The sequence below is a fragment of the Lithobates pipiens genome, unplaced genomic scaffold (genome assembly GCF_037356315.1).
Source record: "Lithobates pipiens isolate NorthernLeopardFrog02 unplaced genomic scaffold, aLitPip1_a1.2 Scaffold_13, whole genome shotgun sequence".
NCBI lineage: Eukaryota > Metazoa > Chordata > Amphibia > Anura > Ranidae > Lithobates > Lithobates pipiens.
The window spans coordinates 356,625,665-356,650,489 of record NW_027507718.1 but is presented as its reverse complement, the minus strand read 5'-3'; the positions used below and the strand labels follow the sequence as shown (position 1 = coordinate 356,650,489).

General features: G+C 42.1%; 1 protein-coding gene across 2 annotated transcripts in view; it reads left to right on the top strand.

The window, feature by feature from the left end:
- Window positions 1-24,825, top strand: part of NAF1 (nuclear assembly factor 1 ribonucleoprotein) — a 129,897-nt gene that overhangs the window by 93,841 nt on the left and 11,231 nt on the right. For both annotated transcript variants that reach the window (XM_077477145.1, XM_077477146.1), the window contains exons 6-8: window positions 10,398-10,558; window positions 13,535-13,586; window positions 19,244-19,346. In XM_077477145.1, coding sequence (XP_077333271.1) covers window positions 10,398-10,558; window positions 13,535-13,586; window positions 19,244-19,346 — 316 coding nt within the window. The remainder of the gene's footprint in view (window positions 1-10,397; window positions 10,559-13,534; window positions 13,587-19,243; window positions 19,347-24,825) is intronic.

Here is a 24,825-nt window from a genome sequence, read left to right as displayed (position 1 = left end):
TGCCAGTCCACATACATTTACAAGTAAGGAATGAATAACTTGCAAGTGATGAATTATGTAAACAGTCCTTTAACATTTTTCAAAGTGAAAGTTCACTTTATAAATGTTAGTAAATGGGATTAAATTATGTGACGGGGGAAATTAAAGGGCATGATTTGGTGAAGTTAATCAGTGTCACCTTATTTACCGTGTTCACTGAACATTCAATTTGGTAAGTAATCCGTCTCTTTTTTTCATATTTAGCATTAAGGGAAAAGCAACTTGCAAGGAAAGTTTTTTTTTTTTTCTTCAAATTTTATTGTAGGAACAGTTCAATATATAACCGCATTAAGTGGGGAGGACTGGTGCTGCAGTTCATTCTCCATTGTAGAGCTAAAGACCGTACATGGAAACGCCTTAACACAAACAAGTAGAGGCCATTAATCAGGGAAATTTCATGATGGTCTATATTTCAAGTGCATGTTTTTATTAGGATATCTTTGTTTGAGGAGTACATTATTTTATCTGCACACGATTGTTTAAACATAGTGCAGACAAGGTAATAACGCACTATTTTGTAATCCGAAACATAGAAGGCTGTTTTTACTTGTGCTTAGCTGAGAAAAGGCTGATTTATTCCCATCATCCTACCCGTTAGTAAAAGGGGTCTGACTTTTTCAGCAGGTATAAATCAAGCTGTAATCCCCTATGGTTTCTGGGAACGTGTACAGTTTTCTTCCATTCTCCTTAAAATGAATTTTAGGAAGAGTGTTTTCTTGAGGAGCTGTGTTTTTATTATGACCGATTTTCTTTTTTCTATCTATTCTTTTGAGAGAGAAAAAATAGTCACAGCTGAGATTTTATTTTAAAATTGTTTAATTTTTTTTTTTTTACCAGTTTTATTAAGGAAAAGGGGCAAAATACATGTGACCACACAATATTAGAATTGGTTAACACACGACCTGAAAATCTGACGCCAGATCGTCCAACTTTTTTTTTTGCTTACTAGTCGCAAGTAGAAATTGAATAGGTTATTCTCGTACGACACAAAAAAAAAAAATCTGAAATGTCATGTGTTATGTATTTGTATTGTATTTTTGGACGACACCTGTACTGAAAATCGTATGATCTTGTATCGTACAAGGAAAATTTTCGTGCTTGTTCGATTGAATATTATCAGAAGAACTGTCGTGATCCACTCTCGAAAGCTCTATAATGATCCTATTATCGTACAATCGTGTCGAAAGCGGTATTTTTCGTCCAATTTTCAAATCGTGTGTATGGGCCATTGGGGGCATATTTATAAAAAAAAAAAAGTTTGCAGGTGTTCTGTCGAATGAAAAATCCCCCAAAAATATAGGACCATCGTAAACTACAATAACTACCCTTAATTTCAGGACACCTCCAGCAATTAATCAAAGTTCCTAGGCATTATTGTATATATCATGCAGCATACCACTGGCTGCAAGTGTAGGGTTTCAATAAAGTCCCACTCCAGTGTGTTCAGTGTAGCCAAAGGTGGAGTAAAAGGTACTAGGCAAAGGTCCACGTGTGTCCACACAGTGACCTCCTCTAGTGCACTAAAGGATTATAGAGACACATGGACATTTTGCATATTATACACAATACTACTTAGGAACTTTGACTCGTTGCTTAAAGTGTCTTAAAGGTGGAAAGGGATTAAAACATTTGTCAGATTTTATTGCTTCCTGTACCTTCATTAGGGAGAGTCTCCTTCTCTTTGTTCCGTTTACCATTATCGTCAAAAGAAAATGAAACATTTTGGGTTGTTACCAGAAAAGTGATGGAAAACCTCCCAATGGGGACACTTTTTCCGATGACCTGGGGGTCCCCAAGGAATTCCCTTAATTTGCAGAGACTTCCTCTCACTTCCTGTTTGGCTATGGGCCAGGAAGTGAATGGAGATGACTCCCAATGGCATACAGATGGCAAAATAAATAAAAAAACAAAAAATCATGGGGGGGGGGGGGGGGTTATAACTAGAGGTCGAACGATATGGGGTTTTCTCTGGCCGATGCCGATATTTAGAAATTGGGGCAGGCGATTGCCAATATATGATGCCAATTTTTAGGCTGATTTAAAAAAAAAAAAAAAAAAAACGGTTTGCTGGTTTCAGGTGGCACTGGTTGTCGGTGGCAGGTTTCGCACTGAGCTGAGTGTAACTGTGTGTGGAACTGACAAGTAATAGAGAGGAGAGAGGAGCTGTGAGAATTGAGATTAATGGGGGTGTGCAACCAATGATTGGGCTACTTAAGAAAATGGGGGCCACATGCACGTAGCGGCCTGCCCAGATCCCAGTAACAAACATAAGCAAGGCTGTATTGTATGTGGGATAAGGGGGGAAGGGGTTAAAAATTGTCTGGGGGTGGGGCACAAATAAAAGTAAAAAGTCAATGAAAGGCCATTCAAAAAGGACTGGTTCCTGATGTGAGTTCAAGTCAGGGCTCGACAAACCCCGGTCGCCAGGTCGCATTTGCGCCTAGATTTCGTGTCCTGGCGACTGGGGCAACGCTGCTGGGGTATCCTGTCTCCATTTGGACCCCGAACTCCGCCGCGCAATTCCATCGGGCCGCGCCGGCCAGTAATTGAGGCCGCGGCTTTGCGGCCTTCTAAAATCTTTCGGTAGTCTGGCGCCATCTTGTGGTGGATGTAGAAATTACACCCTATTCCAATAATGCTAATTCCTAATGGAGTGAAGCTCCCCTGCCTGTTTTTTGCCCAACGGTGAGTGTGGTGGCTGGTAAATGGCTTCTCATTATATTATATATATATATTATTAAATTTATTAATTAATTTATATATATATATATATATATATATATATATATATATATATATATATATATATATATATATATATATATATATATATATATATATATATATATATACAGTGGTGTGAAAAAGTGTTTGCCCCCTTCCTCATTTCCTGTTCCTTTGCTTGTTTGTCACACTTAAGTGTTTCGAACATCAAACCAATTTAAACAATAGTCAAGGACAACACAAGTAAACACAAAATGCAATTTGTAAATGAAGGTGTTTATTATTAAAGGTGAAAAAAAATCCAAACCATCATGGCCCTGTGTGAAAAAGTGATTGCCCCCCTTGTTAAAACATACTATAACTGTGGTTGTCCACACCTGAGTTCAATTTCTCTAGCCACACCCAGGCCTGATTATTGCCACACCTGTTCACAATCAAGGCATCACTTAAATAGGAGCTGCTTGACACAGTAAGGTCCACCAGAAGATCCTTAAAAGCTACACATCATGCCGAGACCCAAAGAAATTCAGGAACAATTGAGAAAGAAAGTAATTGAGATCTATCAGTCTGGAAAGGGTTATAAAGCCATTTCCAAAGCTTTGGGAATCCAGCGAACCACAGTGAGAGCCATTATCCACAAATGGCGAAGACATGGAACAGTGGTGAACCTTCCCAGGAGTGGCCGGCCGCCCAAAATTACCCCAAGAGCGCAGCGACGACTCATCCAAGAGGTCACAAAAGACCCCACAACAACGTCCAAGGAACTGCAGGCCTCACTTGCCTCAGTTAAGGTCAGCGTTCATGCCTCCACCATCAGGAAAAGACTGGGCAAAAATGGCCTGCATGGCAGAGTTCCAAGGAGAAAACCACTGCTGAGCAAAAAGAACATCAAAGCTCGTCTCAATTTCTCCACAACACATCTTGATGATCCCCAAGACTTTTGGGACAACATTCTGTGGACCGATGAGACAAAAGTGGAACTCTTTGGAAGGTGTGTGTCCAAGTATATCTGGCGTAGAAGGAACACTGCATTTCATAAAAAGAACATTATACCAACAGTAAAATATGGTGGTGGTAGTGTGATGGTCTGGAGCTGTTTTGCTGCTTCAGGACCTGAAAGACTTGCCGTGATAAAAGGAACTATGAATTCTGCTGTCTACCAAGAGATCCTGAAGGAGAATGTCCGACCATCTGTTCGTGTACTCAAGCTGAAACGAACTTGGGTTCTGCAGCAGGACAATGATCCTAAACACACCAGCAAGTCCACCACCGAATGGCTGAAGAAAAACAAAATGAAGACTTTGGAGTGGCCTAGCCAAAGTCCTGACCTGAATCCTATTGAGATGTTGTGGTATGACCTTAAAAAGGCCGTTCATGCTTGAAAACCCTCTAATGTAACTGAATTAGGACAATTCTGCAAAGATGAGTGGGGCAAAATTCCTCCAGGACGCTGTAAAAGCCTCATTGCACGTTATCGCAAACGCTTGGTTGCAGTTGTTGCTGCTAAGGGTGGCCCAACCAGTTATTAGGTTTAGGGGGCAATCACTTTTTCACACAGGGCCATGATGGTTTGGATTTTTTTTCACCTTTAATAATAAACACCTTCATTTACAAATTGCATTTTGTGTTTACTTGTGTTGTCCTTGACTATTGTTTAAATTGGTTTGATGTTCTGAAACACTTAAGTGTGACAAACATGCAAAGGAACAGGAAATGAGGAAGGGGGCAAACACTTATTCACACCACTGTGTGTATATATATATATATATATATATATATAATTTTTTTTTTTTTTTTTTTTTTTGTAAAAAGTAAAAAAAAAAATTATTTTAATTAAGGAAAAAAAAAATATTATTTGTAATCCTCCCTGCTTGACCCCTTTCACAAGGGCTGTCTGATCAGGTTCACCTGTCAGTTTTTCAGGCGGACCTGATCGAACCCTTAGCAGGGAAATGGCAGTAAATGAGCGGGAATATGTCGGAAATAATAGTCACATTCTTTTGTTAACCACTTCGTGCCCGCGCTATAGACGAAAGATGTCTACAGCGCGGACACCAATTGCCGGGAGGGCGTCCCTAGACATCCTCCTGTTTACTTCCCCTCTGCACGCCGCCATGGGCGAGCATCGGGGAAGTTCTGTGTTGGCCGTGTCCCTTGGATACAGCCAATCACAGATCATGCTAAATGACCAATCACAGCGGCCATTTAGCACTCGAGCGGTGTGTCCAATGAGAGGTGATCTCATATGTGGGGGGCTGGGGGCTATCTTCCCCTCACTCGTCTCCATGTCAGGCCAGGGACAGGTCCAGATCGCTGTCACGGACCTGGCTCCTAACTTTTTTAGCTGGCTCCTAGATTCCAAGCAAATTTGTCAACCCCTGGTTCAAGTATTGGGAAGATTAAAGTCTGTAACCTGGGTGAATGACCGCAGGGAGATGTAACTGACATGAGCAGGAGGCAGCACGCTGAAGGGTAGAAAAACCTTTAGGAGAAATATAAAAACGGAGAACAAGCAGTGCCAACCTGAGTGTAGTAGTTTAAAACATGCTTTTAATTAGTTTATAATGCACTCGCTCTGTGTAAGATGTAAGCAGGCATATCCTAAAATAAATCCAGATGGACAGCGGGCTTCACAGGAGATGATCCTCTCAGGCTGTATGCTCGTCTGTCAGCACCGGTGGCTTCCGGTGTCACAGATCAGAGCAGGCAAGGCACAACGAGAATCCTCAGTCCGCAGAGTCCTGGGTCACGATCAGATGATACTAATGGCTTGCTGTGACGATCGGATAATGTCAGGCATAGCGATCCTCCATTTTGGATGTGGTATAAGAGGGAAAAGGGGCAGGGCAGTTGAGCCAATCAGTGGGTCACTGGGTTTGGCAGATTCAAATGAGATGAGAGGCGGGGTGTTTTGGGCTATGATGTATTATAGAGTCTGTTCGTTGATTGAAAACATAGTATAGAGCAGGGGTCTCAAACTGGCGGCCCTACAGCTGTTGCGGAACTACAAGTCTCATGAGGCATTGCAAGACTGACAGTTACAAGCCTGACTCCCACAGGCAGAGGCACGATGGGACTTGTAGTTTCACAACAGCTATAGGGCCACCAGTTTGAGACTCCTGGTATAGAGCAAAAAAGAGGGACTGTAGGAAACGGTGAACATATACTGTACACTAATAGTCAAAAGGGTGGACTATATAAAGCATGTACACACTTAAATCTATTAAACAATTACTTTATTTTCTATAGAGGTATATTATCTAAAGACTATGGAAAAAATAAATAATAAGATAAAAGAATATAATGCCACTAGGATATTCTGCCAGCAAACAAATTATGGGCATTATGGACACAGATATTCATTCAGAGGAACACACACACACACACACGCACTAGTATATGTTCATACACACAGAACAACATATAGGAGCCCGTACTAGACTACGTGTGCATGTCTAATATGTACAAGAAACTAATATCCCACCCAACCCCGACATCAAGCTCAATTCTGACAGATCCTCCCTCTCTCCTCTGTTACATTTCAGTTTCACACACTCAGCGGCTCTGGCAAGCATCAAGCGCCGCGTGTGGAGAAGGGAAGAGGAACGGGGGTCAGTGTTAAATATCAGCCTAATTCTGATAATCGGCTGAGGCTGATTTATCAAAAATGGCCAAATATCGGTCGAACTCCAATTATAACTAGGGCTGCAACTGACAATTATATTCATAATCGATTAGTTGGCCGATTATTGTTTAGATTAATCGGTTGATAACCTTAAGAAAAAGTGTGGTGTTTAATTGAGTTAATATGTAAAGTTTAAAAAAAAAAAGCTATTTATTCTCGACCACTTCCCGCCCGTGTATAGCCGAAAGATGGCTACAGTGCGGATGTTACCTGCCGGGAGGTCATCCCTGGACGTCCTCCCATTTACTTCCGCAATGTGCGCTCCTGAGAAATGTGCATATCACTCCGTCGATCTCCGCTGAGCAGGGAGATGACAGGTCCATCTCTGCACACTGCGCAGGGACAGACCTGTCACAGCGCCGCTCTCCCCTATGGGAGATCGGATGACGACGGACCGCAGTGCCCGTCGTCATCCGATCAGCAGACGGATGGAAAAATAGCTTTTTCCTCCGTTACACTTTTTCGGATCAGAGCGGGTCGGATGTCAGCGGACATGTCACCGCTGACATCCGACGCTCCATAGAGCTCTATGGAGCACCTGTTCAGGTCCGCCTGAAAAACTGACAGGCGGGCCTGAACGGAACGTCAGTGTGAAAGGGGCCTGAGGGCTTAATTTTTTACTGTAGAACTGAAAATATTTACAGTAGCGATTATTTGCTCTCTTTGTACTATAAAGGGATCATTTTTTTTTTTTTTTATTTTTTTTTTTAACCCTATTATATTACTGGCCGATTAATCAATTATGAAAATAGTAATTGATTTCATAATCTATTAGTTGTCAATTAATCAATTGGTTGTTTCAGTCCTAGTTTATAACCCTTCCTGCTCTATCCAAAAAAAAAAAATGCTTATAGTTCTACTTTTAATAGGTTTATCTATTGCGGACTCTGTTATTTGGAGTTATTTTTACATATACAGTTGTGCTCAAAAGTTTGCATAGCGTGGCAGAAATTGTGAAATGTGCATATTTTATTTTTTTAAACAAATTCAGCAAGCAGGTTTTTTATCACCACAGTGGAAGCCCAACGGACCAGTGTGCAGACATACATAGAATTTAAAGGGATACATTTTTTCTTGTGCTAAAGGTGCCATTAAAGGCAGACGATAAATTAATTTAAATTGATGATATTAAGTCAAATATAATACAATATATATATATATATATATATATATATATATATATATATATATATATATATATATATATATATATATATATATATATATATATATATATATATATATATATATAAATATCTCATTTTAAAAACTGTCATTTTCAGGCAAGTCCATCCTGGATTTTTAGTTTGGCACCAAAATTTCCATTTAGTGCACCTCTACTTATAACTGCTTAGTGGATGATGATGCCAGCCCTGGGCATTGTACTTAAAATGGGACCTATGAGGATGTGTTTGTTTTTTGTTTGTTTCCCGAGACAGGCATTTTAGTATTAACAAGACCGATACTTTAGGCTTCCTGTACACGTGACATTTTTACAACCTCTCCTGAATGATTTAACTTGACAGATAGTAACCCACGTTTAAAACGTCCGTTTTGCCACGTTTGCGTTTTAGAAGCATTTCCAAAAATAAAATGAACGCGTTTGGCGTCGGAAACTTCAGTGTCTAAACCCATTTTTTTGCTTTCGAATAAACGCTGTTAAAAGCAACTGCCTAAAAACGGCAATAAACGAGACTGTGTACATGGTCAGATAGGATAACCTTGAGTTCAGGGGCAGTTTAAAAAAGCGTCCAACTGCCTCTGAAGATACGTTTAGCAGTGTCCCGTGTATATGGGGCCTTAGTGTCTGTTGCTTAAATCTGACAGTATTTTGATTATAATAATTTTGCTGCTGATGGTGATCTCTGGATATGGAGTGCATGAGATATGTACAAACTAAAGCACTATGATTATTCATAAAGATACAGTGTGGTCTGGGCAGTAGTGAAGAGAGGGAAGTCTTTAGAGATTTGTCCAATATAAACATCTTGATATCCTGCAGACAGTCTGCAGACTTAGATGGGTAGTTTTTATTTGTATTTTATCCACTGGGGCCGCTTTAGAAACCAAATCATTAAATCTTCTTTGCAGTTCTGTGTTGTGTTCATATTTTTTTTTTTTTAGCTGCATCATTTGAGCTATTTTTATAGTATTGATAGTCTTTTTGTAATATTTTTTTTTTCCATGCTTTGACACTGTTGCCATTTGTTACATGGCTACAATAAAGCGAAGTCATAAAATGAGCTCATGATAAAGCTGTAACCTGTCCTCCCACTCTTATCGGTCACATAACAAAAGGCACTCTTGAGCCCAGTCACATTAACTATTGTTGTTCATGTATGTTTCCCATGCTCCTAAAACAGTGCCAGATGGCTGACACCAAACACTTGTTCAACATGTGATATGATTTTTTGTTTACATCCAGTAAATTTCCTAATTATCTTTAATGAGTTCATCGGCCAAAACAGTTTGTTGTTCTTAGTCATGATCTTGAGGAATATATACATTGTTTTCTTGATCGCATCTCTTAAACATTTTTTTTTTTTCGCATTCTCTGCATTAAGGAAAAAAATTTTTAGCTGACAAACATGAGCTAAGGAACATAATTACACTGTGGACACATTTATCATTTGAGGAAAGTAATGCTCTAGTTTTTTCCCTGCCAATGAATCGTTGGGCCTTTGCTGAATTGGCTGAACTGACTTGCAGGCAGAGCTGACTAATCTGCAACTCTGCTTGAACACCAGTCCTCCCTCGCGTTATACATCCACTTATCTGGAGTATTTTTTTTCTTTAGATAATTTTGCCATGAGGGAACTATGGACTCTGTAACTAAAATGCTAGTTCCTTGGCTATCTTGCTTACATTGGTTTGCCAATCCCAAAAAAAGTGTGATGAGGTGAGGTCAGAAAACTTGAGCTGCTTACTTTATTCCTGGTCAGTGACTTAAGCAGAGATTAGCATGAAAGCTAGGGAATTGATCTTTTCAGATGGAACTAATGTGTAAGATGACTTTTGAAACGAGCGTTTAATGAGCTATGGATAGCACACTACACTAACTAACTCACTTGAGATCAAAGCCCTCGCTGTGGTGCCCGTAAATGGCACCAGCGGCATTACTCCCAGAGGTTACTTCTGGGTATTGTGGCTCCGGCCAATCACAGCTCTGGTACCACAATATGATGTCACTCCTGAGCATGCACGCTGTAACGGCACACCCACTGAAGCAACAGCACATAAGTGCCGTTGCTTCAGTGCGCATATGCCGATGACGTCGGCACATGCAAATACGGGATATCTCCTAAACCATGCAGGTTTAGGAGAGATCCTGGGTAGCTACAGGTAAGCCTTATTATAGGCTTCTGCAAAATATACAGTAGGTTCCCCTTGGGGTTTTTAAGCAGCAATGAGAAACAGTAATGGATAAAAATAAGATTTTTTTATTGATCCAAAAAGCATTGTAGCCACAATGATTTAAAATTCAAGCTCTGGTGTACATTAGAACAATTGAATAAATATCATTACAATTATCCAATTTTTCTAATAATGTACACCAGAGCTTGAATTTGAAATCATTGTGGCTACAATGCTTTTTGGATCAATAAAAAAAATCTTCTTTTTATCCATTACATTTTCTCATTGCTGCTTAAAAACCCCAAGGGGAACCTACTGTATACATTGCAGAATTCTATTCGGGGGTGTGCAGCTAGCTCAAAATTAATATCCTTTATGCACCCTTCTTTTACGTTCAAGCCTTATAGGCTTACCTGTAGCAAAAAGTCTGTAAAGGTTTACAACCACTTCAATTGCAGTTAGAACTATTGTTACTATAGCATTGCCTTGTAATTTGCGTATAGGTCCACTTTACCAGCAACGATTTTTACTGTAACACTATGGTGGATTTTTGCGTTTTGTTTGACATTTTCTTTTTTTTTTCTTTGTCTCACAGATATTTGAAATATTTGGACCAGTCCCACATCCATTTTATGTGATCCGCTTTAATTCAAAGGATCATATTGAATCCACTGGAATTGAGATAAAAAACACTTTGTACTTTGCTCCAGCTGTTGAGGACTTCACACAATATATCATACCAGATGTTTTAAAAAGGTACACCACTTTATTTTAAAGCCAGATGTAAACTGTTAAAAAAAAAATTCAGCTATATTTGGGTCTAGGTTGGTTCTTCATCAACATCTTTTTAATCATTTTAAAGTTTTCCAGAGTTGAACTGTGCGCTATAAAACAAAAACCATGGACCACTGTGAAGACTAGGAGTCCTGGCCTACTTTTAGTCCTCTCCTAGTTTTGAATTAACTTAGGCGCTTTTCAGCTCCCTCAAAATCTGGCACAGCATTCCTACTTAAAAAAAATTTACATAATGAGGATGCAAGTATATACTTGTATGTGTTTGTTATGGCTAACAAGCTAAGGGCCACAAACTATGCTCCTCCTCCACTTTTTGACCCTCAGCTCTGTCTAGGTCCATCCTCCAGCATTTTTAGTCCCACAGCCAGATGACTAAAGTTGGCCTTAGACGGTTGTTTTTTTTTTTTTTTTTTTTTTTTATTCAGCCAACAAGTTGGATTGGCTGGGGTAGTTTAAAACCCCCACCTGGGGTCATTGTATTGTGACATAGGCTCTTGCTACTGTCAGAATACACAGATCAGCAGCTGCAGCCGCTGATCAACTTTCTTCTTCGACAGCACACAAGAAAGAAGTTATAAACAAAATTGGAGCCCATCATACTGCTTAAAATCCATTCATGATCGACCGCATAAAACATATATGCAGTGTGAATTGGGCTTTCTTCTGGTTGCCACATAGATACATTCCTGTGTTTAATGCTGGAGGTGCACTCAGTTTTTTGAACTATAAACCAAAAAGTGTGACCATTTTTTTTATATCTTCAGCCCCGGAACAATTGGCTGCTCAGTGGCCAGGCCATTTTTTGTGATATGACGCTGGGTCACTTTAACTGACAATTAAGCGCTTGTGCGACTACCCAAACAAAATTGACAGTCTTTTTCCCCCCACGAATAGAGCTTTCTTTTGGTGGTATTTGATCATCTCTGCATTTTTTTTTACGCTATAAACAAAAAAACTGCAAATTTTGAAAAAAAAACACATTTTTTAATACAATTTTTTTTCCTCCGTTTAGGCTGATGTTCTACATATCTTTGGTAATAAAAATTGCAAAAAACATATATTGATTGGTTTGCGCAAAAGTTATAGTGTCTACAAAAAAATCACACCTATGCATTTTTAGTGCTTTTTGCAGACTTGCACTACAGTCCATTTAACATGGGTTCCTATGGACCAGGTTTTGTAGTGCAAATCTGCAAAATGCAAAAAGCACAAAAAATGCATAGGTGTGAATCGGGCCTAAAAGAAGCAGTGGCTGAGAGACTCGCAGCCTGAACCACATCCAAACAATGGAAGAAAATGAACATTTCCTTTTAGTGAACTTGAGCTTGACAGAGGAAAAGAACAGCACTATCTGGATTTAGATGAAAAGCAGAATCTACCTAAGGCAAGGAGGAAGTCCTGGGCCTCAACACTACATTGTTCTTATGCAAAGCCAGTTCTTTGCAGTATGATCCCGCCAGTTTAGACACTTGGCTCTCAGCAGTGATGGATACAATGAATGCCACCTTATGTGTGAGTTTAGACAGTAAGGGCTCTTAATGGGTTCAGTTTCTGAAGTTCAAAGGTCATTATTTTGCTCTTCTCCATTTGTGGGTGTGACCTTTTAGGGCTTGTGTCCATCACTGTACTGCTCTTTCCAATCGTTTTATGAAAGAACACATATCCAGCTTTCCCTTAGATGTGCATCCCTGCTGGCCACTGGGGTGCTACAGACCTTAGCTGTGCAACCTGCTGATCACTTGCATGATTACAACGTATTGGAGTGCTATCAACACTTGACAACCTGAAGCAGGGTGAAGGTAGAGACAGAAATTCTAGCTAGTCTCTCCAGCATAATACAACTTTTACTCAAGTATCTGAACATTTTTTTACGGTTTTGTTTGTGTGCCTTTGATTTTTTGGCAAACGTTGATGGATGTCTGATTTAGTTTAACTACTTGCCGACTGCGGTGGTAAAGAAGAAATTGTAGCGTCCTCACACAAGCTGGTTTCGTCACTGGTCTGCAGTCCCTGGTGCCAGCATGGGCATCTGGTTGTGACATTTTCCCAAAGTTACCGGGGGGAGGGGGGGTTGTGTGTAGATTGGAGGAGGGAACTTCCATTCAAGGGTAGAGAGCCCTTCAGAGCTGGAGATCTACCTGGACGTCATGGAGAAAATGAAAAGGGGGGGGGGGGGGGTGCGATTTCTGAACTGCATGCTTTAAAAAGAAAATGCTTCCAATAAAAAGACGACGTGAAGAACACACAGTATGTCCCAGTAGTGTCCTCGGCTCCTTACCCCCACCTCTTTTCCCTGCCCTGTCAACCCTCCCACAACTCCCCCCCCCCCCCCCCCCCCCCCCACAAAGTATCATCTACCCTCTGAAAGCAGTGTCCTCTGCCCTGCTTTGGGGGGTGGGGAGGCAGGAGTGGGAGCTGCCAGAGTTAACTTTTCATTACAAGCTGGTAATTGGTTGCTAGGACCGACCAGTGTCCTAGCAACAAATCACCTGCTGGTTATTCTGAAAAGTTAACTCCGGCAGCTCCCGCTTCTGTCCTCCATCCAGCATTTTGCTGCCTCCCACTCTGCTCTGAACATGAAAGCGGTGGAAGCAGAACCACGTTCACGATCTACCTGACGGCTGCCCGTGGCAATCTGAGCAGGAGTGGGTACCCATCACAAGTAGGTATTTGCTTCCCCCAAAAAACTTCCAAATATGGGAGAGTAGGGTGGGGCTTTAAACCTTTCCTGCTCGTTCCAAAACGGGGAAAAAAAGGCTTTTGATATACTTTAACTTTTTTTCATTGGGGGGGGGGGGGGGGTGTCTTCTGAACATCCATTGTTTATGGTTTGCTTTTCTTGTTTTGTTTTTTTTATACACTTTCATATATTCATGTTTTATTTATTTTCATCTCTGTAAACCTATCATTTCAATTTATTCCTTTTTTCTTTTACAGAGATAAGGGGTCTGATGCTTCTTGGACAAATGATCAAGAGCCACCAGCTGAGGTAAATGGGGGGGGGGGGGGGGGGAAATATATATATGTATATATGTATATATAAAAATAATTATTATTAAAGAGGAAGTAAACCCTGATGGGTTTACTTCCTCTTTTTTTCCCTGCAAAGGTAAAGCATAATGGCCAGCATGGAATGCAATGGAAGCATGCAGGAATCTGTTCAATTTATTTTGTTCAGCCACAGGATGAATGAAATATATTAGTGAATGGCCAGCTTTAAGACTTCCCTGTCCACAATAATCTTTTTTGTCATCTGCCAATTTATGCTTTTTTCGCCCATTTTAACCTGTTACTTTCAGACATACTAAAACCCAAGTCATTTCAAGCAGTAGCATAGGCTATGTCTTAGCAATATTTTAAATGAAACCTTCCACTTAAATACAAAAAAAAAAGCTTTAAAAACAAAAAAAACATACATGTTAGTGATTCCTTTTTAATACTAATATATGTACATGGGAGCAGCTATAGTTGCACATCACATTCCCTTTTCTGAAGTCTGCCTGAGAGTTTAATTAGACATTCGTTTTGGTGACCGGTTTACTGTAAGTTACAGACGTTAGGTGAGCAGTCTGCATGCATGACAGCAGTATGTATAATACTTAAAGAGGAAGTAAACCCTTCCAAACAACTTGGACCTACAGGTAAGCCTAGATTAAGGCTTACCTGTAGGTCCAAGCAATATCTCCTAAACCTATATGGTTTAGGAGATATTTGCCCGAAAATGGGCACCGCTGTCTACGGCGCATGCGCCGTAGACAGCGGCGCATGCGCCGTAGACAGCGGCGCGCAGGCGCACTAAATGCGGCAAATCCATGAATGGATTTGCCTAATTTGTCGACTCCCGTGCGCATGCGCGGGAGTGACGTCATCGCGGCTTCGCCGAGTGGCAGCGGCATAGTAGCTCATTATGTGTCACTTACCTGACACAGGAGCCAGCGAAGTCGCCGCTGATCCCTGTAGTCCGCCGCATCACAGCGGCGAAGCCGCGATGACGTCACTCCCGCGCATGCGCACGGGAGTCGCGTCTCGCCGCTGCCACTCGGCGAAGCCGTCACTCCCGCGCATGCGCACGGGAGTCGACAAATTAGGCAAATCCATTCATGGATTTGCCGCATTTAGTGCGCCTGCGCGCCGCTGTCTACGGCGCATACGCCGTAGACAGCGGTGCCCATTTTCGGGCAAATATCTCCTAAACCATATAGGTTTAGGAGATATTGCTTGGACCTACAGGTAAGCCTTAATCTAGGCTTACCTGTAGGTCCAAGTTGTTTGGAAGGGTTTACTTCCTCTTTAAGTATTATACATACTGCTGTCATGCATGCAAACTGCTCACCTAACGTCTGTAACTTACAGTAAACCGGTCACCAAAACGAATGTCTAATTAAACTCTCAGGCAGACTTCAGAAAAGGGAATGTGATGTGCAACTATAGCTGCTCCCATGTACATATATTAGTATTAAAAAGGAATCACTAACATGTATGTTTTTTTTGTTTTTAAAGCTTTTTTTTTTGTATTTAAGTGGAAGGTTTCATTTAAAATATTGCTAAGACATAGCCTATGCTACTGCTTGAAATGACTTGGGTTTTAGTATGTCTGAAAGTAACAGGTTAAAATGGGCGAAAAAAGCATAAATTGGCAGATGACAAAAAAGATTATTGTGGACAGGGAAGTCTTAAAGCTGGCCATTCACTAATATATTTCATTCATCCTGTGGCTGAACAAAATAAATTGAACAGATTCCTGCATGCTTCCAAACGTTGGTTATCAATCCTTCCTGCTGGGCTATTCTGTATTCTGACAGACTATGCTAGTAGTCCCTTCACTACCTGAAGATTGCTGGCACCTGATTGGCCAAGTTCTGTTCAGCCAACAAATTTTGGCCCAGCTTTCTTAACTAAAGTCTTTACTTTTGTTAAGCCAACAGGACCTCCCACTTTTAGCATTTAGGTCTGTTCAGGGGGTTGACACCCCCATGTTCTCACCTCTTACCTGTATTGCTGCATTCTCTTCGAAGCACATACTCGCATGCACAACTAATCCAGAGTTGTCCCACTGTGATCCACTGTTCAGCTGACAGACTGCCGTTTTGGTTCTCTTTAGCTGGCTGCTTCTTTTGAGTTTAGGCAGTCGGCTACCAATGATGCCCTGGACCTGCCCTCCAGCTTCTCTCAAAGTCTGAGCCTGCAGACTCCTAAAGATGAGGCATAAGCCTAGGCCTAGAATGTCAAGGGGGGTGGGAGGCAAAAGAAAAATTAAAGTAAAATAGGAAAAAAAAAACGGCCTTTCTGCTTGTTGGGGTTGAAACAGAACAAACGCTCTTCTGGGAGTGAATTTCTGCATCAACGCTGAGGTGTTTGGATCAAAAGGGAGGTGTACAGCAAATGTAAGGATTCTTAAAAGTTGTAAAGGTCTTCCATCAATCGGTATGTTTTGGTACAGGTAGGATGATTAAAGTGATACTAAAGTCTTGTTTGTTATTTTTAACAAAAAAAAAGAAAAGCATGTTATGCTTGCTGTACAGTGCTTTTGCACAGAACAGCGCAGATCATCCTTGTCTCGGGTCCCTCTTTGGCGCTCCTGGCCCCTCCCTCCTGTTGCGTGCCTCCACAGCAAGCAGCTTGCTATGGGGGCACCCGAGCCGCAGCTCCCTGTTTCCATTCAGACAGCCCTGCCCCCTTCCTCATTGGCTCGCTGACTTTGGCAGCAGCGAGAGCCAATGATGCCATGCTGCTGTCTCAGCCAATGAGCAGGGAGACCTAGACAGCAGATTCTCTTGTGCTTAATTGCTGGATCTAGATGGACCATCAGGTAAGTATTAGGGGCCCTGAGGGGTGCTGCTGCACACAGAAGGATTTTTATCTTAATACATAGAATGCACTAAGATGAAAAACCTTCTGCCTTTTTTGCTACGCTGGTGAACCTATATTAAAGCTGTATTAAACCCAAAATCAAACATTTTATTATATTGCTGCTTACTAATTCCTAGAGGTGATGCCTGTATTAGTTTCCTATTTTAGGCTTGCTTTCTTCTATTTCCATCTGGTAATCCAGCCAGCAAGTCTATTTTTCACAGCACAAACTCTTCAGCGGAATGCATCCATTTGCATGGATGAGAATAACTACTTTACCCTGCCAGAGATGGATAAAATGTTCAGCGCTTTATTCCTATAACACCTTTATCCCAAAATAAAAAAAAGTTCACTAACAGATTATAAAGTGTGAACTAGAGTCTGACTTCAATTTGTTTAATATATTTAAATCTGCTCATACATTTAACACTACCATCTCCCCAGACTGACAATGATGCTGTCTGCTGTGCCTCCTCTGCTCATTCCTCCATAGTTGTGCCTCACTAATATAGGTGGTGTGTCACTGGCTAGTTTAAGGAGGTGAAAAAAGCCAAAGCAAAGAAAACTGATACAGCCACCACATCTGATTGGTTAGCTGCAATATAATACATTTTGGTTTTGGGTTTAAGGCTGGGTTCACATTGCAGCAATGCAGGAACACGGCGAATCCGCTGCGGGTTCCCGCATCGCATGCCTCCCGGCGGCAGTTCACACTGCCCTATGCAAACTGCTGGGAGTGTCAGTGAAATGTTAATGACACCCCCAGATCAGTTCGCATATCGCAATGCAATCTGCAAACTCGGATAGGAATTGGATCGCATGGTGTGAACACCCATGCGATCAGATTCTGCTGTGGACCGAAAAAAAGGGTCCTGTGCGAGTTTCGGCCGGATGCGATGCGAATTCAGCCATACTATCTTATCTGTATGGCTGAACTCGCATCGCACAGAGATCGGATGTGATTTGCAGTGCGGTGCGAATCACATCCGATCTGGTCACCGCAGCAGTGTGAACCTAGCCTAACACTGCTTTAAAGAGGAAGTAAACCCTTCCAAACAACTTGGACCTATAGGTAAGCCTAGATTAAGGCTTACCTGTAGGTCCAAGCAATATCTCCTAAACCTATATGGTTTAGGAGATATTTGCCCGAAAATGGGCACCGCTGTCTACGGCGCATGCGCCGTAGACAGCGGCGCGCATGCGCACTAAATGCGGCAAATCCAAGAATGGATTTGCCAAATTTGTCGACTCCTGTGCGCATGCGCGGGAGTGACGTCATCGCGGCTTCGCCGTATGACAGTGGCGGAGCTGCGAGGCGCGACTCCCGTGCGCATGCGCGGGAGTGACGTCATCGCGGTTGCGCCGCTGTGATTCGTCGGAGCTGCGAGACGCCACAAGCAACATGGATGCGGCGGACTACAGGGATCAGCGGCGACTTCGCTGGCTCCTGTGTCAGGTAAGTGACACATAATGAGCTACTATGTGATGCATAGTAGTCCATTATGCTTTACCTTTGCAGGGAAAAAAAGAGGAAGTAAACCCATTAGGGTTTACTTCCTCTTTAACTGCTATTAAAAACCTACTGTATATACCAGCATATAAGGTGATCCCCTAATTTACCAGTTGCAACACAGGTTTTGGGCTATGCTCGCCGTGTAAAAACCGTAAAACCATATCTGCTACATGATTTTCCAGTTTACAAAACTTGCTTTGTCCATAGCCATTCTGGCGACATGGTCAACTCCTTTTTTTTTTTTTCTTATTTTTTTTTTTTCTTTTTCACAATTTAGTTGGTCAGCTCCTACCTAGAGGGTAAGAACATCTCCCAAAAGACTCAGAAGTTCCATAATGTCTTCTGAAATTTTAATTTCTGCACACTTTAGGACATCGGCTCTAGCTTTTACGGACACATGCACTTGTTCCCAGATATATCCTATAGCCCACCAAACTCAAGTCAAAGAGCTTACGATAAGTAAAAACAAGCAAAGGTGGATTCTTCCCAATAAGAAGTCTTGGAGATGTGTGACATGTTGATCATTGAAGACTTTAATTCTGACAATATTCAATTTTCAGGCAATTGCAACCTTTAAAACCAGCTTTTCCTGGATTGTGGTTCACTCTTAGTCCATTTCTTCTAAACTTGTCCTAAAGCCTCGTACACTCACCCGTTTTTCTGGTTGCATGCTGGTCTCCCATGTCAAGCGAAGAGGTTACTCGCCATACGAAAATTCTCTTACAACAGAATACAACTTCAGAAGTGACATAATGTGTTAAATAGTTTTGTATGTGTTCTTTCGTTTCTGAGCATGCGTAGTCTTGCTCTCATGATTTTTTTGGGGACGAAAACCATACTAATTAAACAAAATTTTAGATGTTGAGTTCACATATGACAAATTTTAGAATCTGCACATCCAGCTTTTGTCGGGCCGAAAAATCAGAATTGCCTGTCGAAAGCACCATACGAATGATCCGAAAATCGTCGGATCGTTCGGACGAAATGCGTGTGTACGGCCTTTAGACTTCTTGTCAACAGATGAAGCCCAGTTTTAAACAGTTGATCGCCAAATTACTGGTAATTCAATTTGCCACTCACAAATGGACAACGCCATAGGTAATTTAATCGTTGGCCCACATAATCAAAGTTAGAAATTGTGTGTTCTCTGAAAGTTACCCTCCTTGTTGTTTCCACTCATCGGCCTAAAGCGTACCCTTTCCTGTGTGTTTTGGATGTCTATCTGTGATGACGTTAAAAAAAAAAAAAGATTTTTTTTATGCAGCCAGTTTTATTTTCTGTAGGCATTGGATTACAGTGATGATGAAAAGGAAAAAGCAGCAAAGCAGAAGAAGAAATCCCAAAATGCAGGGAAAAAGAAGCAGAAACCAGAAAAAGAAAAAACATGTAAGTGTTACGGTAACTTGATTATCCTATTAAAGTAATTAATGTGTCTATTTCTGTTGTAACAAGGATAACACTGCTTTTTATAAACGAGAAAGCAAATTTGGGGGAAGGATGATTGTTTGCAAATTTAAAGTGATAAATTATTATTTTTTTGTTAAAAAGAAACCTGTTTATTCTTGCCTGCTCTGTGCAGTGGTTTTGCACAGAGCAGCCCTGTTCCTGCTCTTCTTGGGTCCCTCTTCGTTACTCCTGGCCCCAACCCCCTTTTTGAATGCCCCCACAGCAATCAGTTTGCTATGGGGGGCACCTAAGCTGAGCCACAGCTCCCTGACATGGAGCTATGACCAGGCCCCACCTTATTTGTCTCCTTATTGGCTGATTGACTTTGATTAACAGCAGCGAGAGGCAATGGTGCCACACTGCTGTCTCAGCTTATGAGGAGGGGAGTCCTAGGCAGCCGAGATACTCCTACTGGATCTAGATGGGGCTCAGGTAAGTATTAGAGGGGCTGGGGTGGGGGGGGGGGGCTGCTGCACACAGGCTTATTAATCTTAATGCACAGAATGCAATAAATTAACTAATGCATACAAAAATCTGTAAAGCCTTAACCTAGAAAAAGATGTATACATAAAGTTCACATGGATTTGAAAAAAAATATGTTTTGCTGTAAACTGTTACCATCAGTAGGTTTTCTCTCCAATTATATGGCTTCCTATGTCTAGAGAGATGAATCTAAAGATGCTTTTAACATTTGTATTAAACAATTCAATTAACAAGTGCATAATTTCTTCAAGTTCATCCATAAGTTTACATATTGTCTTTCTTTGCAACAAATTTACCCAGCATACAATTCAAGAAAGCTTTGTTTTGTGTGTTTAAAAAGAGAAAAAAAATCTTGACAGGAAAACAGCCCTGTCATCTGGAATATGAGTATTTTAAAATAGAAAGTTGTGCATAGATGTCATATTGCTATGGTAACTACATAATGTGACACATTTAAATGATGCATTTTTTAATCTGTTTGTACAAATTCATCTGTATTTAAATGGGTGATTTTCTGTGCATATTAATATGTACCCTTTGAAATATCTTTTCAGTAACCAATACCTTGTTTCTGTATGACAGTAACCTGCCGATTGCTAGGAATAAAACTTTTTTTATTTTTTTCCTTGAACTATTGTATATATTTGTGCCATGCACTCTATCCGATATAGAAATTATACAGGAAACACACTAAAGATAAAAACTGCCGCTTTCAGTAGGTTTCACGCTGTTGTAGAGACTCTCCACCATGTCTATTTAATTTTCTGTGACATCCAACTAAAGTGTCGTCTTGACAGTTTCAGATTATATTATCGTCAGTTTGTCGAGAGCCATATTCGTAAGCCAGGAATACAAATGTTTTAGAAAGATTCATGGAAAAAAAAAAAAATTTAGTACAGTACTTGCCTATCACTGTGCCCATGCTGCTGATAACCGCTGGTAAAAAAAAAAATCCTCAGAGACCCTTCTGGGTGTTCCGGATACCTGTTTCTCTGCTGCGCGCTGTGGTTCCACCTGACAGCCTTGACATTTATCTCTGTCCTTTTAGTGAAAGGTCACTGGTTGAAACCGCAGAGTGCAGTGGGGATCCCAGGCATCCCACCCTCCCAGCAAAGTGTAGGGTGCAAAAGATTCTTTAGACAGTGGTATCTCCCAAATACAGAAAAGATTGCCAGCTCTGGGAGCAGAACAGGTAGGTGTAACATTTTACATAAAAACAGAATGCAATGATTTTCAAATCTCTTAAACCCATATTTTAGTCACAATAGAATACCTATCAAATGTATCAATTGTATCAGCTTAAAAAAAAATATATATATATATAATATATATATCTCTATCTCATTTTTATATATATATATATATTTATTCTCTCTCTATCTCATTTATATATATATATATATATATATATATATATATATATATAAAAATTTTTTTTTTGGCAAAGTAAGACCCCTTTCACACTGGGAATAATCTGATTTGCTCAGTTTCTGCACAGCAGACACGGACAAAGCCCGCGCTGCTCTATGGGTGGCCAGGTGTAAACGGATCCTCTACAAGTCTTTTTACACACGCTTGTCCATGGAGATACTTGGACCATCCGAAAAACTGATGGATGGACCTGTGTAGTACTGCCCATAAGTGGTACTTTTGTAACTAACTTGATTAATTGGCAACAGGTCAGTAACCTTGGGTATAAAAAAAAGCATATTATGGAGTCAAAATGTCTCAGGTGGGCAGAGGTTCTTCAATCCAAAAAGCTGCATTTAAAGAACAATTCCAGAAAAATGTTCCTCAACGTAAAATTGTAAAGACTTTAAATATATCATCTACAGTTCATATAGGGTAGATGAAGAAATTTCTGTAGACCAAGCCAAAACAAAATATTGGCTGGCAATCTTCAGGCCCTCAGATGGCACTGCATTAAATACAGGCATGATTCTGTGATGGACATAACTGCATGGGTTCAGAAATGCTTCTAAAAATCACTGTCTGTGAGCACAGTTTGCTGTGCCATCCAAAAATGCAAGTGTATGCTCTATGATGCAAAGAAGCAACCATATCCAGAAATGGCGCCATCTTCTCTGGGCCAAAGCTCATTTAAAATGGTCTGTTGCAAAGTGAAAACTGTTCTGTGGTCAGACAATTAATGCTGAAAGATATACCGTATATACTCGAGTATAAGCCGAGATTTTCAGCCTCTTTTTTGAGGCTGAAAGTGCCCCCCTCGGCTTATACTCGAGTCATCGCTGTCTGCCCGCTCGATCAGCGTGTCGAGCAGACAGACAGCGGCCATTCTATTCAAAAGCCGCGCCTCCGGCTCCGCCTTCGCCTGTGATAGGCGGAACACTGAATTTCCCAGCAGCCTGTGTTCCGCCTATCACGGACATCGTATCATCCTCGTACTACGGACGAGGATGATACGACGTCTGTGATAGGCGGAACACAGGCTGCTGGGAAATTCAGTGTTCCGCCTATCACAGGCGAAGGCGGCGGCGCAGCTTTTGAACTTTACAATGGCCGCCGACGAAGAGGGCACGGGACGGAGGCAAGGGAAGGCACGGCACGGGACGGGACGGGACGGCGGCGGCAAGGCACGGCACGACACGGGACGGATGCAAGGAGGCAAATCACGGCACGGGACGGAGGCAAGGAGGCAAGGCACGGGACGGAGGCTCGGGACAAAGGTAGGCTGGACACACACACACACACACACACACACACACACACACACACACACACACACACACACACACACACACACACACACACACACACAGGGATGGATGGATGGATGGAGACACACACACACACAGGGATGGATGGATGGATGGAGACACACACACACACAGGGATGGATGGATGGATGGATGGAGACACACACACACAGGGATGGATGGATGGATGGACACACACACACACACACAGGGATGGATGGACGGACACACAGGGATGGACGGACACACAGGGATGGACGGACACACAGGGATGGACGGACACACAGGGATGGACGGACACACACACAGGGATGGACAGGCATGTCTCACCCTCGGCTTATACACGAGTCAATAAGTTTGCCAGTTTTTTTGGGGGTAAATTGGGGGCCTCGGCTTATATTCGGGTCGGCCTATACTCGAGTATATACGGTATCCAGGTTTTAAAGTAACGTATGCTCCCATCAAGACAATGTGGTTTATTTACTAAAGGCAAATCCACTCTGCACTGCCAGTGCACAGTGAATCTGAGGGGAAGCTCTGCTGATTTTATCATCCAATCATGTACAAGCAAAAATGCTGTTTATTTTCCTTGCATGTCCCCCTCAGATCTTTAATGACTGTACTTCCAAGTGTACTTGCTGTGCAAAGTGGATTTGCCTTCAATAAATTCCAATGTCTTTTCAGATAGGCATTGTGTATTTCAGCAGGACTATGCTAAACTGCATTTATGACAGCGGTATGGCTTCGTAGTATAAGAGTGCTTAACTGGCCTGTCTGCAGTCCAGACCTTTCACCAATTGAAAATATTTGGCATATCTTGAAATAAAAAGTACAACAAAAGATCGAGGAATGTTGATCAGTTCAAAACAAGGTATACAAAGGAAAAGTACAGCCATTGCTCTGGGCTTTGATTGGCATAAAAAAGAATTGCTTGCTAGCACTCTATACAGGCAGTTCCTGGGTTATAAACAAGATAGGGTTGGTAGGTTTGTTCTTAAGTCGAATTTGTAAGTTGGCACAAGTACAGTTTCTCTTATATTCGCCGACTGACACAGCTCCTCTCTTAGCCATTGGGTTGTTACGCCACCTTTAGTAGAGAACTAGGCATTACATGTTATAAAAAACAGAACTTTTAGTTCCGCCCAAGGGCGGTCCCTTAGGTAACAACCCCCCAGCCTGCCATGCAGCCATCAGTTTTATTTTGCCCAGTGAAGGAGAAGGACCTAGGAACCCTGACGGGCCCATCGGTCCGTGTGTTTTTCTGCAAAGGCTTTGCTTTTTGCGCCAGATGAAAGATCCTGTGATCTATCAACAGCCGGCTGACTGACAGGCTGGATACACTTAGCCTTGTAGTCTCCCCAGCCTGGCCAGCGAACGTGTGCAAGTAGCAGCTACGCGCTAGGCCGGCCACGACATACGTCCGCTCCAGAGGTGGTCAGTGAGCTTTTATGCTCCAGAGAGCATATATGACCAGGCTACTGATGTCTGCGTCACAGTATGCCGACGCCAACAGCCACCCCGTACTGACCAGAGAGTGGGTCTGATGGAATGTCTCCCAGCTTTGCAGGACTGGTAAGTACAGCTCTCCCTGCTTCGGTGGGGCTGAGAAGCTGGGCATTCCCTGGGAGGTCGATTCGGGGGTCCGTCACCTCCCTCTCTTCTCTCCCTGTCCCTATCTTCCCTCCACCCTTCTTGTGGGGGAGGCTGCATGTGGCTGCTGAGTGGTCTGTCTGTACAGGGGCTCTCCGGGGGGGGGGGGGCTCTCACCTGTGGGGGGCTGCGCCCTGAGATGTGTTTTTTTTTTTTCATTTCCCTGGAGGTGCCTACGAGGCTGTGTCTGTGATCTCTGCAGCGCTGGTCATGGGCAAGGGACAGCATGCTCTCCTGTTTCTCAGGGGCCATTTTTGGTTTTGACCCTTATACTGGACACCCGGCAGCCATTTTCTCAAAGCCTGAGCACGTTTTTTCTGCATTCACTAGAGACAGCATGTGTCCCTGTAGTCTGGCAGCCATTTTCCCAGTGATTTATGTCCTTATGCTGGACGCTTGGTGGCCATTTTTTTTTAGCCTGAGCACATTGCAGAGTGGTTTCAGTGCCATAAGCAGCAGCTTTGAATGACAGAGTGGATTCCTCTGCACCTGGGAGCTGACAGAACACTGGCACTACTTGCTGGACAGCGCAGAATCTGTCAGGGTAGTGAGTCCTGCGGGAAAGAGCC